General features: G+C 41.3%; 1 protein-coding gene across 1 annotated transcript in view; it reads left to right on the top strand.

Annotated features, from left to right (window-relative positions):
- Window positions 1–1,306: 1,306 nt before the first annotated feature.
- The window catches only part of UGGT1 (UDP-glucose glycoprotein glucosyltransferase 1), a 99,613-nt gene continuing 83,084 nt past the window's right edge, over window positions 1,307–17,835 (top strand). The window contains exons 1-4 of the mRNA XM_082631385.1: window positions 1,307–1,534; window positions 6,541–6,676; window positions 11,738–11,820; window positions 13,961–14,091. Of these exons, the coding sequence (XP_082487511.1) occupies window positions 1,477–1,534; window positions 6,541–6,676; window positions 11,738–11,820; window positions 13,961–14,091 (408 nt within the window). The 5' untranslated portion in view covers window positions 1,307–1,476. The remainder of the gene's footprint in view (window positions 1,535–6,540; window positions 6,677–11,737; window positions 11,821–13,960; window positions 14,092–17,835) is intronic.

Here is a 17,835-nt window from a genome sequence, read left to right as displayed (position 1 = left end):
CTCCAAAGACATATTCATTTCCAGGTGGCTAAAATGATCTGTCCAGTGTCACATATTCTAAAATAATTTTAGATAGTAATTTGTATTTGCAAAAAAAAAATAATTTAAAGGACAAAGTAACCTTTGCAGATTAAGTTGCCACTGCCCATATAAAATAAGCAAAATCGTCTCGTAAAAATAAAAAGACACTTTCCCCTGCTCCCTGTGAAACGGCTAGGTGGCATTTTGGGGGGGCTCCGAAGAATTCCAGTCCTTTACATCTCAATGCAGAAAGAATTCAGCGAGAGGCAAAGTGATTTGTTAGAATAAGAAGTGATTTATTAGAATATGAAGTGGTTTGTTAGAATAGGACGTTTGTGAGGCTTACAAGCCCACAGGCGAGAGGGTGCCGTGCCCCGAGAACTTAGTGGGCTACAGTTTCATAATCAAAGGAAAAGTGGGGAGGGGGAAAAGACCACTTTCCTCCTCAATCTTGAGTAGACATCATGCTTCCATCATCAGCTCCTCCTCCAGGTTGGGCAGGGGAGTTTCCTTGTCCCTACATGGTCAAGCTAGGACTATCATGGCACTATGGAAAAATTATTTTAGGTCTCAGAACAATGAGCATCTTTCATTGTGAAATGTTACCTTTCCATAAATTATTGTTTTTTATATGTTCTAGGGGTCATTAACTTACTGAGCTCACTGGGCAGGATGTGGGTCTCATGCCACCATTGTTCTCTTGTTTTGGGGCATGTCTTGTGCTTCTATTGCATGGTTTTGTTGCTAAGCAAGCCTGCTTGGTTTGTGGTTAAGTAAACCTGCTTTCTTGAGGGAAAACTAACTTACAGGGGTTTCCCATACTTTTTTCTACTTACAATCCCCTAGTGGGAGTAACTATTTAATCACCTACTTTGTCCCTTTACTCTGTCCCTATCACCTGGAACGGAAGCTATCAAAATTTACGGTTTAAGATGAAGTCTAAGGTGCTCCGAAACAGTGAGTCATTTTATCCTATACTGTGCAACAGTGCTTTTAATAGAAGGGTTTAAGGAAATAGACTCTGAAGCTACCCAAAAGAGAAAAAAGTACGAAACCCCAACCCAGCTTCACCATGTGGTAAAGCTTCTGGGTCTCAACTATCCCCCTTTATGAGTCCCCAAGACCTCGAAGACCGACGCCTTCCTAACCACACTGAATTGCAGAGAGCAAGGAGAGAAGCGAGACCTCATCGGATGTAAGATGGCGGCCGAGTGGCGCTCTAGGCGGCTCCGGCCGCGACTCGGTAGCCGGAAGTCCTCCGTCTCCAGCCAGTAGGAAGCGGAAGTAAAGGGCGGTCGGCGGCTGGGCTCTATCTTTGCGAGGCCGGCTTGCGAGCGGAGCCACGGGAAAGGCGCGTGTAGGCCGCTCACTGGCGCAGCTGCTGCCGCCCCGCCGCTGCGCCGCCCCGCCCCGGCGTTGTCGCAGGTGCAGTCGTGGACGAAGCGCGGCCCCGGCATGGACTGGAAAGGGGCTGCGGGCGGCGCGTGTGCTGCCGCTGCGCGGCCGGTGACAGGTACCTCTGGCGGGGGGGGAGGGTTGTGGGGAGTTCTCGCGGGCGGAGAGGGTCTGGGGAGCGAGGCCACCTTGTGTCCCGGTCACCTTGAGCTTCCGTTTCTTCCCTGACTCAGTTTCCCCTCCTGTATCCCAGCCCTCCCCTTCTTTGCGAGTCCCCCGAGTTGTCCCTCTGTGTCCTCTGGGCACATACCGTCTCTGCGAGGGTGGTCGCGGGCTCTGTTCAGCCGTTTTGAGCCTTCATTGAAGAGCTTCGAGACCCGTGTGCCCAGGTGCAGGCGGAGGTGGGGGAAGTGCCCTAACGTGAATTTCGTCCAAGCCTGACCCCAAGTAGGCTGAGAACCAGCAGTTTGCAGGACTCCGGTTGGAGAACGAATGGATCTTTTTATAGATTTCTCTTTTCCCTAAAATGAAATCGGGTGATGAATATTGGTTTCGTTTTCATTTAATACGAGGATCTGGTGGCTGAAAATTGGATGATCCGGTTTCACTTTTAGCGTGGGACCTGCCAGAAGAGAAAGATCTGCGTACATCGCCAATAAGTTATGGGTGGGAGCTCTTCGTGTTCCTTGGCCAGGATCTCTAGATCGTTTTGCATTTCTTGCCCGATTTGGGAACTGGCATATTTTGTTCATTCAAAGTCCTGGGGTCTTATGCATTACTGTGTTACACTATATTGGAAACATTCATTCATCGTGTACTTGGCCAGCCAACTTTACTGTGTGATGTTTGAAGACATTTTAAATAGCTATATGACAACAATACAAAATTTGGGTTGATTGTAGCCTTTCCATTTGACTTGCTTTTGTTAAACTTAGCTGAAACTCATTTTTATTGAAGGAAATAAACGTCGCCTTGTACAGTAGTAGGGCATCTTCACAGTGCATATTTAACTTGAGGAGAATAAATTGAACTATGGAGAAAATACCATTAGACTTTTTCTCCAGTTACTTGCGATCATTTTCATATTACATGTATAGTATCTAATTTTAACCCGAAATTGGATGTATGTGGTTCACAGCAAATGGGTTTTGCTAATAGGTATAAGTGTATATTAAGTTTAATGTATTCAGAAGTAAATTTACTTCTCAAGAAGAGTACTTCCTGTTATTTTTCCTCGTTGTTATCATATATGTTGAAACTCAGATGGCTACTTATTAACTTGCACCCTGCAAGTTTTTTTTTTGAGTTTGTTAGCTATTTTCTTCAGTTTAAAAATGGAAAAAGAAAAAGTTGATGATGCTTTATAATTTTATGCCTCTTCTGTTTTCCAAAAGTGAAAAACATTTGCCATAATATAATTTTGATTAATATTTTTGATAAATGAGCAAGAGATAGTGTCTTAAAGAAACCGGGCCACACACTAGATCTTACAGATGAATCTTTTGGGCTTAGAACCTATTAAAGACTGTTTTTAATTTATCCATCATGCTGGAAGCGTGATGCCTATAATCATGCAGTGCCACGCTGCAGATTCTGACAGCTGTTATTTCACAGCTTTTAAGGGTTGCTTTTAAGGTCAGAGGATCAGAGTGATAAGGGATCTCGTAGACTGAAGCCGTCCTCAAACAAAAGGCCACTCAGTGACGTTCTCATTTCTACTTCTCTGGACAACCTTTTCCTCTGGTGTTACCTGTGGTAATCAATGATGTGGGGTCTGGGGCCACGTGGGAAAGCTCTTCTTTAATGTGCAGCTTTCCTCTCTTTCCTATCTCTACTGATGCTGTACTGTACCCCAGAAACTCTCTGTCTCTTTAAAACAGGGCAGGGGGATCTCTGGGTGAGTCATGGTACGTAGAGTTTTCATTTCCACCCTTCTGAAGTCTTAGCCTTTTTGTAGCGCCTTTAGTCTTGGCACCACCTCCCTTTCTTCTAGTGGCTTTCATTCATCCCTTAATGAACAAAGTCTGTGTTTATTTTATTTTGAGTGCCTCCTGTGTACCAGGCATTGTGCTAGGCATGTGACTGTGGCCGACAAAACTCCCTGCGCTTGAGGAGCTCACATTCAGTCCCCAGAGGCAGCCCAAGCATGGATCTGTTCAGGCTGGTTGCTTGGTTTGGTTTGCTCCCAACTTCAGGCTCACACCCTTGGTTTCAAGTTGAAGCTTTACCTCTCTCAGCCACGTGGGTCCCAAGGACTCTGCCCCTAGAGAATCTCTGGACTTGCCTTGGGTCTTGTAATAAAGCCCTTTGCTCATTTTGGGTCTACACAGTATGAATTCTTACCCCTTCTTAAAGCCAGAGGACCAGGGCAGAGAGCATGGTATTGTGGAACTTTCGAAAACAGGCAGACATGGGTTCCAAACATTGCTATTTATTAGTCCGGCAAGTTACTTAGCCTCTCCGAGCTGCCGTTTTCTTATTTTTCAAGTAGGGACGATGGTGTTTCACGCTTTATGCAGCGTATTCATGGACTGCCTGCTGTTTGCCAGGCCCTGCGCTCTTGGCTCTGGTGGACAAAGTGAACGAGGCTGCCCCCCTTGGGAGCTGCAGTCTCCTGGGGCCTTGTGTGGAAGGGCTGGGTAACGCGTTTGCAGAGCGCTTGGCAGTGGCGCTGTCCAGAGTGATTCGCCCGGAGTAATTGCTCTGTAAGTGCGGGTGTTTCCTGGGGCCTTCGGTCCCTCCCTGTCCCCTCCCCACTCTGTGCATCCCCTGGGCCTGGGAGTACCGTGCAGCAGCATCTGATTTCTCATCCGGAATCAGCACTGTTGGGGGATTACACGTCTAGGTCCCTTCAGGAAAAATGGTGAACACAGCTGTAGCATTAATACTGCTTGGACATAGTTCATATGCGCTGTCTCTGCTTTAGAAACTTAGTGACTTTGGGGGAGGATGTTTTTGATTTTTTTTTCCTAGCCACAGAGGATATATTTCCAAGGCATATTTTTGAGGCCTCGTAATAACGATGAGTTATTATTCTATAATTTAGAAGACAGTTTCTAGTTTTTCTCTTCCTTACATATTTGAACTGGAGCAGTTAGTTCTGGTGTAGTACTTGACACTTTACAAAGTGACTTTCACGTCGCCTTCTCAATTCGCTCGTGGCGCATGTTGCGGCAGATACTGTTATTCCTATTTTAGTGGGAGACTAAGGGCGAGGGAGTTATCAGGTAAGGTGCCTGTGGTTAAACTGCTAGTAAGTAGCAAACTCGGGAATTGATCACAGGTGCCTGACTCTGAAGGTTTTCTCTTCTTGCTAACCCGTGTTTGTTCTATCATGAGGAGCAGGTTTCTGAGGCTACGTCCGTGGGCCTCCAGGGAAGAGTGTCGGGGAGAGTTGAGTGGGCTGAAATTGTATGGAAAAGTTTGGGTCCTTGCTTTCTCCTCTGCGGGAAATGTCAGTAACTTTTGCTACATTCCGAGAGGGGCCTGCATCGTCTTCGACCTCTCCTCCCCTGCCCCGCCGCCCCCAAGCCAGGAATCAGGGCCAGCAGGTTTCATTGTCAGAGGTCTAGTTTGGTTAGTCCTAGTCTTTATCGATGTTGATTTTTTTTTAGTGTTTATTTATAAGTGGGATGTTCATATTAATTTTTTTTTTGTTTCCAAAGAAGCTGGCAGTGCCTGAACTTCAGACTCTTTTAAAAGCAACTTCTCTATTTGGTAGAATTCATTTCTCTTCGGACCATTGTTCTTTAGAGATATTGTGTGTCATATGAAGCAAGATGTTGGCACAAACGATAAGGCTTTTTGTAAAAGGAAGATACTGACTGGTTGCTCCGGTATATGGGCTGTCTCTTCCCAGCAGTGTATATTATAACTGGCGTCGAGGAATTGGGGTGAGCTTTACCAGACCTTAACGTTTAGAAGCACAAGTTTGGTTTAGTGTTTCCCACATATTCATGTCCCCTTTGGGTTCCCATTCAAATGGGTGGAACTTGGATGCTGACTTTTTATATCACGGTGGAAGTCTGATTAGGGTTCTGTTAGGCAGACTTCCAGGGATGAAAAAACAGATCAAAGAAGTCTGCAGCCGGAGACCTTTTCTGAAATGATGTGGACACCAAGGATCTCGGCATGCTTGGTGAGGCTGCTGCTGGGAATTTAGGAGGCCTGCACTCTGTGGCCCTGCTGATTCACTAGTGACCCCAACTTTCTTATTTTATAGATGGGCATCTATTGAGTTCTTACATTTCCTCATTCCAGAACCTATATTTGATTTTACATTCGAGACTTACCCTATTAGCTTCCTAAGGCTGCCATAACAAAGTACCACAAACTGGGTGGCTTAGAACAGCAGTTTATTGTCTCACAAATTTTTGGAGGCTAGAAGTTCTAAATTAAGGTGTCACAGGACCATGTTCCTTCTGAAATCTGCAGAGGAGGATCTTTCTTTGCCTCTTCCAGCTTCTGGTAGCCCTAGGTGTTCGTGGCTTGCAGTGTAATTCCAGTGTCTGCCCCCGTCTTTACCAGGCATTCTCCCTGTGTCTCTTCATGTAGTCTTCCCTCTGCATGCCTGTCTCTCTGCCCACATTCCCCCGCCCCCTGCCTGCCCCACCCCTTTCTTTTAATAACACCAGTCATTGGACCAGGGCCTACCCTGATGACCTCATTTTAACATGATTACCTCTGTAACGACCGTATTTCTAAACAAGTTCACATTCTGAGGTACTGGGGTGGGATAGGACTTCACTCTATCTTTTGGGGGGAATACAGTTCAACCCGTAACACCCTTCATTTGTGTTTTCATCTATCTAAGCTTTATTTACTCTCCTGCTTCATAAAGTATGATTGTGTGCAACCTGCTGGGCCACCAGCTGACTTTTATATCTCCGTATGGTATAGGCACCCAGGAGATGAAGTGCAGCCTTTGTAGGAGAGAGTGTAATGAACGACACACCTTTAGTGTGTGTCAGTCATCAGCAAACAACTGCTGAACTATCTAGGTGCTGTTATATTTCAGAAGCGTTTTTATTTCTGTGATAGTCATGTTATTTTGTATCTCTTAATTATTAAGATTCAGGTTTAAACATTGCCTTGTAACGAAACTTTTTTTTTCTCCCTTTTTAGGGGTTTGCCATAAAATGGGCCTTCTGACTGTACTCACTGGACTATGGCTGTTTTCCTCAGTAAAGGCAGATTCAAAAGCCATTACAACCTCTCTTACAACAAAATGGTTTTCCACTCCGTTGTTGTTAGAAACCAGGTAAGAAGACATTTTTTTTCTTTCACATGTTTGAATGAAAATGTAGGCTCTGCTAGTGAATATTCAGGAACTTTTTAGGGAGTGAGATTCTCATCATATGCATTTAGTAAGAGCTTCTTTCAGCGTGCACTGTGCTGTGTGCTGTTCACAGACTGTTAGAACACAGACTCTGTCTGTCAGCAGGCTAGGACTGAATTGATGATAGAGACCTTTAGGGATTTCTTTAGACAAATATATTGAATTGGTTAAATTATTATGTTGTCTTCCAGGGAAAGTGTAAATGTGGTAATAAGGGAAGAGAGAGTTGTACTTAAAAGAAATTTTCTATTTATTTGAAGAAGGTGTTAAGAGGTGTTTAATAAAAGGAAGAGAAGAGAGCTTGGCAAGGTGGGGGAAGAGGACATGCCCCTCCCAAGAACTTGGAAGGAGACCCCAAGATAAGAGAGTGCAGGGGGAAGCTGAGAAAGTGGCCACATTTTCTCCAATTGTAGCATCTCCAAAATCAGGATGCATTTAATCAAATCAAGATGTTATCTTAAAATTGGTGGCATCTTTCACTCAGTGTTTCATAAAACAATGATATGTCTTAAAATTGACAGTGTCTTTGGGCAGCATTTCATCCTGCTATTCCTGAAACATACTGGACCCCAGTCTCCTATCCCATCTCTACCTTAGTGCTCCTCTGCTGGGACTGTACCATCTGGGGCTACAGGAAACTCTAGAAGATGATTCATGCCTGTCTGCCTGATCCCCTACATGGCCATTTCTATCCCGCTTTGTTCCTAGGGTCTTGGTGCAGAAAATGAGTTTCAAAGGCCTAGGCCTTGAAGGGATTTAGAGCATAGCAAATATGTAGTAAATCACATCAAGCTTCCCACTGTTATCTCTCAAACTAGAAGAGATTCCCTGGTCTGGGGAGTACAGAAGAAAATAAAAGTTGAAGGAAACTTGACAACAGCTCAAGTGAACCCTAAGAAGGAGTTAGTAGATGGATCGTAGAAACCACACATATGTTTTTAGGAAAAAATGAAAACATACATCTCAGTTTCTCAATAAAGAAGATCTCCCAGGGACTTCCCTGGCAACCCAGTGGTTAAGACTCTGTGCCTTCGATGCAGGGGGTGCTGGTTTGATCCCTGGTCAGGGAACTAAGATCCCACATGCCATGTGGCGCGGACAAAAAAAAAAAACGATCTCCCAAACTTGGAAAAAAGAATTGACAGTGTCTTAAAATTAATAAAATGCAATATAGTCAATGATTTCTTGGGAGATTTTAACCCAAGCGTATGTTTTAGTTAGTGTTCGTAATATAAATATAACCAGATATCTCTCTTTTAGTCAGTTTTTTGTTTATAGAGGGAAACTTATTTTTATTGTATCTCAAATAACATATAGCTAGGACCTGTAGAGAATCTTTCTAAAGCATACGTTTAGGTAGGTGAACCATAAGCATTTGGTAAATTTCAGAATTTGATACAGCTGGAAATTTGAACTGTTGTGTTATATCAGTTAACTTTGTGGTCTAATTTTATCTTCTGACATCTTCCCCTTGATCCCTAGGAAGATGTGAATGAAGAGTCTGTTGTGTTGATAGTGTATACGGATAGTTGTGCCTTCTAAGGCAAAGCCTCCTTTGGTACAGTATTGAGGAGAGGCCAGTGGGAACGTGGGACGCGTAGGAGCCTGTCTTGACTTGCTGAGGAGCCTCCCCGACTTTCTGCTGAACAGACTTTCTCCCATCACTTCTCTGTGCCTCCCTTTCTTCAGCAATAAAATGGCAAACCCCCTCCCCCCAGCAAAACTCCAACAACCCCATCTCGCCCCCAGAAACCCCCAGACTCCACTGCATGTATTTCATAGTGATGTCACAATAACTAATTTGATAAATAGGTTGAGCCCCTCAAATGTCCGCGCTTTGTTAGGTCTTGGTGGTTGTAATGGTGAAGTGTCGTGTGAGGTCCTGGACTGCCTGAGCCAGGACTCTTGTAGCTGAACATTTTTTCTTCCTTTCTGCTAATCTTATTTTGGATGATTTATCTGGTGTCAACCTAAGTCATTGAAATTTACTATCACTTTAAATAATTTTGTGCAACTAAACCGTAACGGATGTTTTATGGTATTCTGCTTAACATTCTTCACTGGATTACGTCGCATTACTCTCACACTAACAAATTTCTTGGTGTTTGTCTTAGAAGAGTCTTATGGCATGTACTTATGGACTTCTGAGGAAGTATGCTAAAATTGTCAGCCTTAGTTGATCAGTTTTTTTTCAGTTTCTTTGATCTCTGTGAAGTGAGTATTGTAAACTGTTTCCTTCACTGCAACTTATCCATAACAAACATAGCGCCTTTTCATGATATCCTGGCCATTTGCCATTTTGGGTCATTGTTTTTACTTCTCTTCTGTGGCTATTTGCGAACAGTTTGCCAAGGAAATGGGACGTGTAGGCAACTCAAAAACACTGCTGTGCTTTTTTGGAGCTACTCTATATTCACCTCCAGAGCTAGCTGAGGCCACTCTCCTTCCCTCCTGGGTCCATGGCAGACACTGATGGTGGGTCCCAGCACTGTCCATTGGGGGGAGGGTGAGGGACAGAATCTTTTTCCACACGTCGAGGCATGTAGCTAATACAGACATTTTGTCTTCCTTGCTTCTGGCCCTTAGGGACTAAAACTATCCTTGTGTGTATTTTTATTTTTAAAATTTTTAATAAATTTATTTATTTTATTTATTTGACTTTTGGCTGTGTTGGGTCTTTGTTGCTGCGCGTGGGCTTTCTCTAGTTGTGAGCGGGGGCTACTCTTCATTGCGGTGCATGGGCTGCTCATTGTGGTGGCTTCTCTTGTTGCGGAGCATGGGCTCTAGGTGCGTGGGCTTCAGTAGTTGTGGCTTGCGGGCTCAGTAGTTGTGGCTCACGGGCTCAGTAGTTGTGGCTTGTGGGCTCTAGAGCGCAGGCTCGGTAGTTGTGGCACATGGGCTTAGTTGCTCTGCGGCATGTGGGATCTTCCCGGACTAGGGATTGAACCCGTGTCCCCTGCATCGGCAGGCGGATTCTTAACCACTGCGCCACCAGGGAAGTCCCCTGTGTGTATTTTTAGGTTGGACCTGATGCTAATGAAGGGTTTGTAGCTTTCTGGTTGTCCATGAAGTGATATATATTTAATTGAAGTAGAGCTTTGAGTATGTTTTGAGCAGCTATAGTTACTAACAGAAATATTGTGTAAATAAAGTTCTATTATTAAAGTTGAAACAGTCATTTATTGAGTGCTTATACAGGCATTTATTGAGATATTATAACGGCCTGAGAATACAGCATGATAGATTTGAGTGATTGAGATTGGAATGTAAATTCCAGATTTTTGATTTACTAACTCTGTGCCCGTAAGAAAGTAGCAAGTTTATAAGTGGAGAGAATGGTATATATATAATGTGCTCTCCCTCTACCTGTCACCCAGTTTTAGTGACTGTCAACTCAAGTCCAATAACCATCACCACCACCACCCTCCTAACTTCTCCCGCTAAAATATTTTAAAGCAAATCGCAGACATCGTATAATGTCATCTGTAAAACTATCAATATTTTACTCAGTGGAAGTTTTATCGATATTTACTCAGGTATCAGAAGCTAAAAAACAATTTAAAACAAAAAGCAAACAAACTTAAGCGTACTATAAACAAATGGCGGTGTTCCTTTTAATAATATCTTGTATTGTTCCTGTCTTCCATGGATTGCTTCAGTGGATCTGGTAATTAATTTTCTTAAGGCTGTTTGACACTTAGACGTTGTAAGACTTATTTATGCAGTGGGGTGAAAAAGAATGTATGTTTAAGAAGTTTTCCTGTAATTATATGAAAAGTATATATTTATGTGCATATGGCCTCTGTAGGAATCTAAGCTAAGATTCACTTTGTATTCTTACAAAGAATACAAAGCATTTACTTGCATATCATAATCTGTTTTAGTACCTGTTTTCTTAGACTATAAGCTATTATAAGGTTGGTATGATGTCTATGCCAGTTACTCGAAAGCCTAGAAAATGCCACACTCAAGGAGGCACTAAATAATTTAATACATTATGATAATGGGTATTTTCAGAAACCTATTTTTAGAGAAGCTGTGCATTACCAGGAAATGTTTCTTATGTTGCCATATCTCTGTGTCTAGCTGTGGAGTAGTGTGAGAGTTGTACAGCCCAGTGTTGACAAGTAATAGGAAAGTCTTCCTTTGGCTAGGTAAGCTGAGATCCAGATCTGTAGTTTGCTTTGAGACAGGGAAAGACCACCACTACATTGGTGTGCCTTGGAGGAGAAGATTACCAATTGACATGAATCATTCAATTAGTACATGCATTTTCTTTTAAGGGATTTTAGGCTCTTGAATGCAGGGAAATGTAGAATAGCCATTTTATTTTAGGTCAGTACAGTAGTGTAAAGTCAAGGAAAAAATTAAGATGGCATTAAGTTCTAAGACCTGATTTTATTAAATCAGTGCTAACTTTAAACTAACATCTGGTGAATTTGAAAATTTGGATTTGTGGATGTAAAAAGATTACGACATGCTGCCTTTAGTCTCCTAGAAATTTTTCTAGGGTTCATGTTTTCCTTGGGAGAAACTTAGGCAAAAACATATTGTCTTGTTATTTGCAGGGTATTTCAGGAAGTGAGTGAGCAGAACTAGTACTGAATTATCCATTTCCTAATTCTGCTTCTACTACTGACAGCATTTTCACAAATGAGATTTCATAACCTTTCTTTATATTGGGACTTCCCTGTTGTTACAACATTTCTATTATTCTAGGTTTCTTTAGGGATACCTATTAAACTATTAAGTGAATAAACTACTAAGCTAATTATCAATAGCTAATAAGCTAGTAAGACTTGCTTATCATTAGAAAATATATGTTATACATGTTCGTGTATAATATATATATTGTCAAATAAAAGCCAAGCTTTGGACATATGGTAACTTAAAAATCTATTTTTACTCTCCTTAGTAATATAGCTTATATTAGAAGATTTCATTAAGTTGTTTTATTTCTGATATTTCCCCCTTTTCTCTCAGTGAGTTTTTAGCAGAAGACAGTCAAGAGAAATTTTGGAATTTTGTAGAAGCCAGTCAAAATATTGGATCATCAGATCATCACGGTAAAATTGAAGCAAATGCTTCTTTGACTTCGGTGTCTGGGACTATATTAGAAAAATTGACCTCTTTCAGAGTATGTGTGGCATGGCAGTTAATGGAATACATTCTTATCTTTAATGACTAGAGTTGTGATGGTAGCCAGCAGGGTCAACACAAACTAGTAATTATTTTTGAAAAAGTTTATAACTTTGGTGATAAGAGCTACCTTTGATTTTTTTTTTTGTTTCTCCCCTTGTTTTTGTTCCTTTGTGTTCTTTTATTGAAAGTGCTACATGAATATTTTGTGGAAGTCAAATTCATTTAAAATCATTTAGCATTTACTTAATAACCATCAGATTTAATTCACTTTTGTTATGAACTAATTATACAACTGATCTATTATCTGTTAAGTTTGTTATCATTAAGTTAGTGCCATCCAGAATGTTTTCCATTATGCATGCCAGCCACACACAACTGGAGTGTCAAGGTGTCAAATTAATGACAAGGTAAACTGTATCACTTGTTTACAGTTTTTGATGAGCTTTCACAAACATTTTCCAATTCAATATAAGCTACATAGAGTATGAACATTAATAGTCAAAGATGCTGATACATGAGTAGTTAAAACCTTGAGTATTACATTGACAGGCTTACATTGACAGGCATAAGTCCTTGTTGAAGAGAAAATGTGTAAAAATTATGTGACTGCTGTTAATATTTGACCAATTGATTTTTAACTTTATGATATTTAAAAATTAATACATATTTAAAAAGTCAAGTCTGAATCTTTTCGTGATTTAAGTGCATAAAAGTTTTGAACAAGCTTTGGTTACATAATTTGTAAGCTTTAGTTACATAATTTGGAGTCATCTAGAATTGTTTGAGTTATCAAAAAAATCATTTTAGTTTATGATTTCGTAAAACAAATTCATCAAAGTGAGTTTTGTAATGAATTTTGAACTCTGACATTTAAAATGAAATTTCTTCAATATAAATGCTAATGTGTTCCTGGTTATTAAAATTAGGGGAGTATGAATTCTTGGAAGTGACCATAAAAGTACATTAACCATTTTATTTGAAATACTAGTCACAGTCCCACCACCCAAAGATAGTCACCATTAACATTCTGGCAACATTTTAAGATATTTCTTTCTGATCTCTTTTTCTACTTAGAAGGTGCTAATGCCATATAGAACCTTATACGTTTTGCTTTTTTAAATGTTAAATATTTTTGTTAAATTTCTTTTTGGAATAGATAATAGTGGTTTAAAAGTCAAAGCTATACAAAAGGCTATACGCAGAAAAATCTTGTTCCTCCTGTTTCTCTTGGCTTTTTATAACCATTTAAATTAATTTGTTTAGCCTTCAGTGTTTTTTTTCTTTTTTACAATAAATACATAAGTATGTATTCCTATTTCTTATTCTTTCTAAGAGTAAGAAAAAATTGCATACTATATACATTGTTTTGTACCTTGTGCTTGTCGTTTAATATATCCTGGGGATTTTTTCATACTGGTACATGCGTTTTTTTTCCCCTCAGATAATGTGTTCCAGTTGTTTTAATGCTTCTCCCCAAACTACAGTTTCATTAGTATCCTTTAATATCTTGTACTTCCTCATCACACTGCTCCGTCTTGTTGGGTTATTTGAATAGATAACATATGCAGACACTGTGGATACAAAGACAAGTCATAGTTTCGGGCTTTGGGGGCCCAAAGGCTCTTTGGGAGGGGCAGTTAGTAAATAGGTAAATGAGTAAATGATGTGCTAAGTGAAAGAGGTAAGCGAAGAAATATTATGGGAGCAAAGAAGAGATGAACTTGGTCCAGTGAGGCATGGGGTAGGGATAGGCGGTGCCTCCCTGGAATAGGTGCTCTCACAGCTGAATTCTTCCTGAGGAAGAAAGTAGGAGTTAGTCATCCTTGTAAGTGGGAGAATTGCAGTCCAGGGAGAGGGAATAGTCTGAACAAAGGGAAGAAAAGTCCAATTGCATGGTGTACTCCAAGGAATTCTAAACATTTGACAGCAGTTCAGGACAGTATAGTGGTAACATTTTGCAATCAGTATGGTTTTGTAACACATAGCTTTATACTTTATGAACTATATCATATTTGGATACCTCTAGTCATATAGAATTATTTTGGTTAATGTTCTTCCTGACAGGTACTGATTATTCCTACTATCATGCAATATTGGAAGTTGCATTTCAGTTTCTGTCACCACTACAACAGAATCTGTTGAAATTTTGTCTGTCTCTTCACTCCTACTCAGCGACAATTCAAGCCTTCCAGCAGGTGAGTTCAGTGCTTACACGTGACAGTATTCTTTAGTGGTTGCATATCTTGATTGGCTGTATTGCAGTTGTCCTGGCATTGTGTTACAGAACTATACCTTTCTACCTGAAATTGTCTAGGATTTACAATTTGTTTATATATAATAATTAAAATTGATGATGTTAAATCTTCAAATAACGTATTATAAAAAATATAATTTGCACTTATTTTCATTTAAGGAAAAATAAAATATGTACACAAAAAACTGACTACCAGACTTTATTTATACAACACAGCTGAAGAGAGAGGCGATACAGTTTTTGCTAAACCATTTAACCCTGAGTGTGATCATAGCCTGTAGATCTAAAAGCAGTTCACGGGAAATACAGCAGATAGGAAATGTGAAACAATATCACAGGAATACAGTCAGGAAAAGCTAGAATGAGGAAAGCTTTGTAGTAAAATGATCTGATTTTGTCAACAAGTAAGTTAAAAGGAAAAGAAAAGAGGGAAGGAGGAGCTTCAAGAGAGACTTTAAAAAGGTGTCAACTTAATGCAACGTGTCGATCTTGTTGGATTTTCAAAAATTATTTATTTATTTATTTATATTTTTGGCTGCGTTGGGTCTTTGTTACTGCGCGCGGGCTCTTCCCCAGTTGTGGTGAGCAGGGGCTACTCTTCATTGAGGTGCGCGGGCCTCTCATTGGGTGGCTTCTCTTGTTGCAGAGCACGGGCTCTAGGTACGTGGGCCTCAGCAGCTGTGGCACTCGGGCTCAGCAGTTGTGGTTCGCAGGCTCTAGAGCACAGGCTCAGCAGTTGTGGCGCGTGGGCCCAGTTGCTCTGCGGCATGTGGGATATTCCCGGACCAGGGCTCGAACCCGTGTCCCCTGCACTGGCAGGCGGCTTCTTAACCACTGCGCCACCAGGGAAGCCCCTTGTTGGATTTTGAGTTGAATAAACTCGTAAAAAATAGCAAGAGAATCAAAGGTGTGTATACTGATTGTATGTTTGGTATAAAAGAAATGTTAATTTTAAAACCTTTTTTTTTTATTCTGAAATAAAACCAGCATAGAAAATGACTCACAAGAAATATATAGTATAAAGAATTATTACGAAGTGAACACTTGTAATTTTCACCCCGGTTAAGAAATTGAATTTAGCCAGGCACCATGGAAGCCCTTCATGTGCTGTGTCCCCATCACAGCTGACTTTTGCCCTTCAGAAGGAACCACTTTCTTCTGTTGGAATCATTTGCTGTTATTTTTTATTTTTTATTTTTTCCGGTACGCGGGCCTCTCACTGTTGTGGCCTCTCCCGTTGCGGAGCACAGGCTCCGGATGCGCAGGCTCAGCGGCCAGGGCTCAGGGGCCCAGCCGCTCTGCGGCATGTGGGATCTTCCCGGACTGGGGCACGAACCCGTGTCCCCTGCATTGGCAGGCGGACTCTCAACCACTGCGCCACCAGGGAAGCCCTGTTTTGTTTTTTTTTTAAAAAGATTTCATTGCCCAAGAATTCATCTCCAAACAATAGAGTTTAGTCTTGCCCAGTTTTAAAAAATTTATTAATTTTTTTGGGGGGGTGGATGGTCTCTTAATTTATAGGTTCTCCCTTTATCCCTTTCTTTTCTGTTGAATAACTTACACTGTTTGCCCTATACATTTTTTTTTCTTTGGCCCCAGCAAGGGCCTTGCTGGATCTTAGTTCCCTGACCAGGGATTGAACCCAGGGCCCCGGCAGTGAAAGCGCTGAGTCCTAACCACTGGACCACCAGGGAATTCCCAATAGATTGCTATCATTGCAGAAATTTCTCTTGTACAGCACTCGTCTGTAAGAATACGGGTGTTACTCTGTTCTTCCCCTCCCCTTTTCTTACAATAGCTTTGTATGGGATTCGACACTGAGACTTTTTCTGCTCAATTTGTTGTGAAATTAGTTTTCCTTAACTTTTGGAGGTCTGCATGGTTCCCTATTCTGTTGATTTTATGTTATGTTAAAATAAGGTGGCTTTAAAAAAAAAAGGTAGCTTGCTTTTTGAAATTTCCTGACTCTGTTCCCCTCTTGCACTTTTATATTTGGACTTTTTCTTTTATTGGCTTTTATCTCTGTCCTACTTGAGTTTTATTCTGCCCTCAACAGTTTCTCCTTAGAGTGGGGCCCTTTCCTAGAAGGGAGTCCTAGCCTGTGAGTTTTGAGTTCACAGTGGTCAGCCTGCCTTGTGCTTACCTGTACTATAGGTGAAACAGAACCCGTCGGCCCACCCACCATGCTTTCCAGGGAAAACCTTTTGGCTGTTCTGGGGTTTTCTTGTTTTCAGGATCATCACAATCTCTGCAGTTTCCCTCTGCTTCCATGGCCTCTGATGACTGCAGGTCATTTTTGTGTTTTGTATCATGGGGATTTCCTTCCACCTAGTTTTGTCATAAATGTGGTCCACTGGTTTTTGTTTTCATTTTTGCTTTGTTTTTATGGGAGAACTTGGGAAGATTGAAAAACTATGCTGCCGGTGGCCATCAATACAGAATTGTATTACTTTTTTTTTAAAGTGTGATAATGGTAGTATGTTTTAAAAAAAAATCTCTGTGTTTTGGGAGTTCCCAGGTGGCCTAGTGGTTAGGATTCTGGGCTTTCACTGCCATGGCCTGGGTTCAAACCCTGGTCGGGGAACTGAGATCCTGCAAGCCGTGCGGCCGGCCAGGAAAAAAAAAAAACAAAAAACCTCTGTGTTTTATTGAGACATAGTGAAACATTATAAATGAAATGCTATTTGGAGCTTGTGTCGAAATGATCCAATGGAGTGTGGTAGGAAGGTGGAAGGACTGAGATTGGCCATGAATTGATAATTACTGAAGCTGGGTCATGGGTACACAGGGGTTTAGTGTACTGTTCTTTCTTCTTACAAACACAAGTTTGTAAGTTTTGTAATAATTTACAAAAAAGCAGAAAAATGTAATGGAAAGTTCAAAAATTTTTCATAACAAGCTTTCCATTTCTCCCCGTCTGTTCTTAATTATTTGTATTCCAGCAGTAGAAAAGGACATTCAGTAGGAATATGGTACATAAATGACCTCAGTGTGTACCCAGGCCTTGTCATTATGTCCTTTCCTTTCCCCATCTCTATACACTCATGCTCCTCAGTGTGCCTCTCGTTTAAGTTGCAGGTGGACTTATCTCATTGTGCCTGGGCGTTAGTGCATTTCACTCTAAACATACCCCACGTCTCATTCAGCCTTTTCTTTGAATATCTTAGTGTGCTCCTTGGATAATTTTACCTTTCCATCTGTACTCTTTTTTTAGGCCCTGTTGGTTTTTTAGATTCAGTGTCATTCTTCCTGTTTCAGGGAGGGGCTTCACATTAATCTGCGTATTATACTTAATTAGGACTGCATTGTTATACTTTGACACTTACAATTGACATTTGTAAGCTTAGTTTTCTACAAGGTACATACTGTGCTCCCTGGATATCTTTTTTTTTTTTTAACATTAAAAAAATTAATTATTTTTGGCTGCATTGGGTCTTCGCTGCTGCGTGCACGCTGGCTTTTCTCTAGTTGCAGCGAGTGGGGGCTACCCTTCGTTGCGGTGCACGGGCTTCTCATTGTGGTGGCTTCTCTTGTTGCTGAGCACGGGCTCTAGGTGCACAGGCTCAGTAGTTGTGGCGCAGGGGCTTAGTTGCTCCGCGGCATGTGGGATCTTCCCGGACCAGGGTTCAAACCCGTGTCCCCTGCATTGGCAGGTGGATGCTTAATCACTGCGCCACCAGGGAAG

This window comes from Mesoplodon mirus (genome assembly GCF_964341445.2).
Source record: "Mesoplodon mirus genome assembly, chromosome: 8".
Taxonomy (NCBI): domain Eukaryota; kingdom Metazoa; phylum Chordata; class Mammalia; order Artiodactyla; family Ziphiidae; genus Mesoplodon; species Mesoplodon mirus.
Note: the sequence above shows the minus strand (reverse complement) of the source record. Positions and strands in the feature narration are given on the sequence as shown.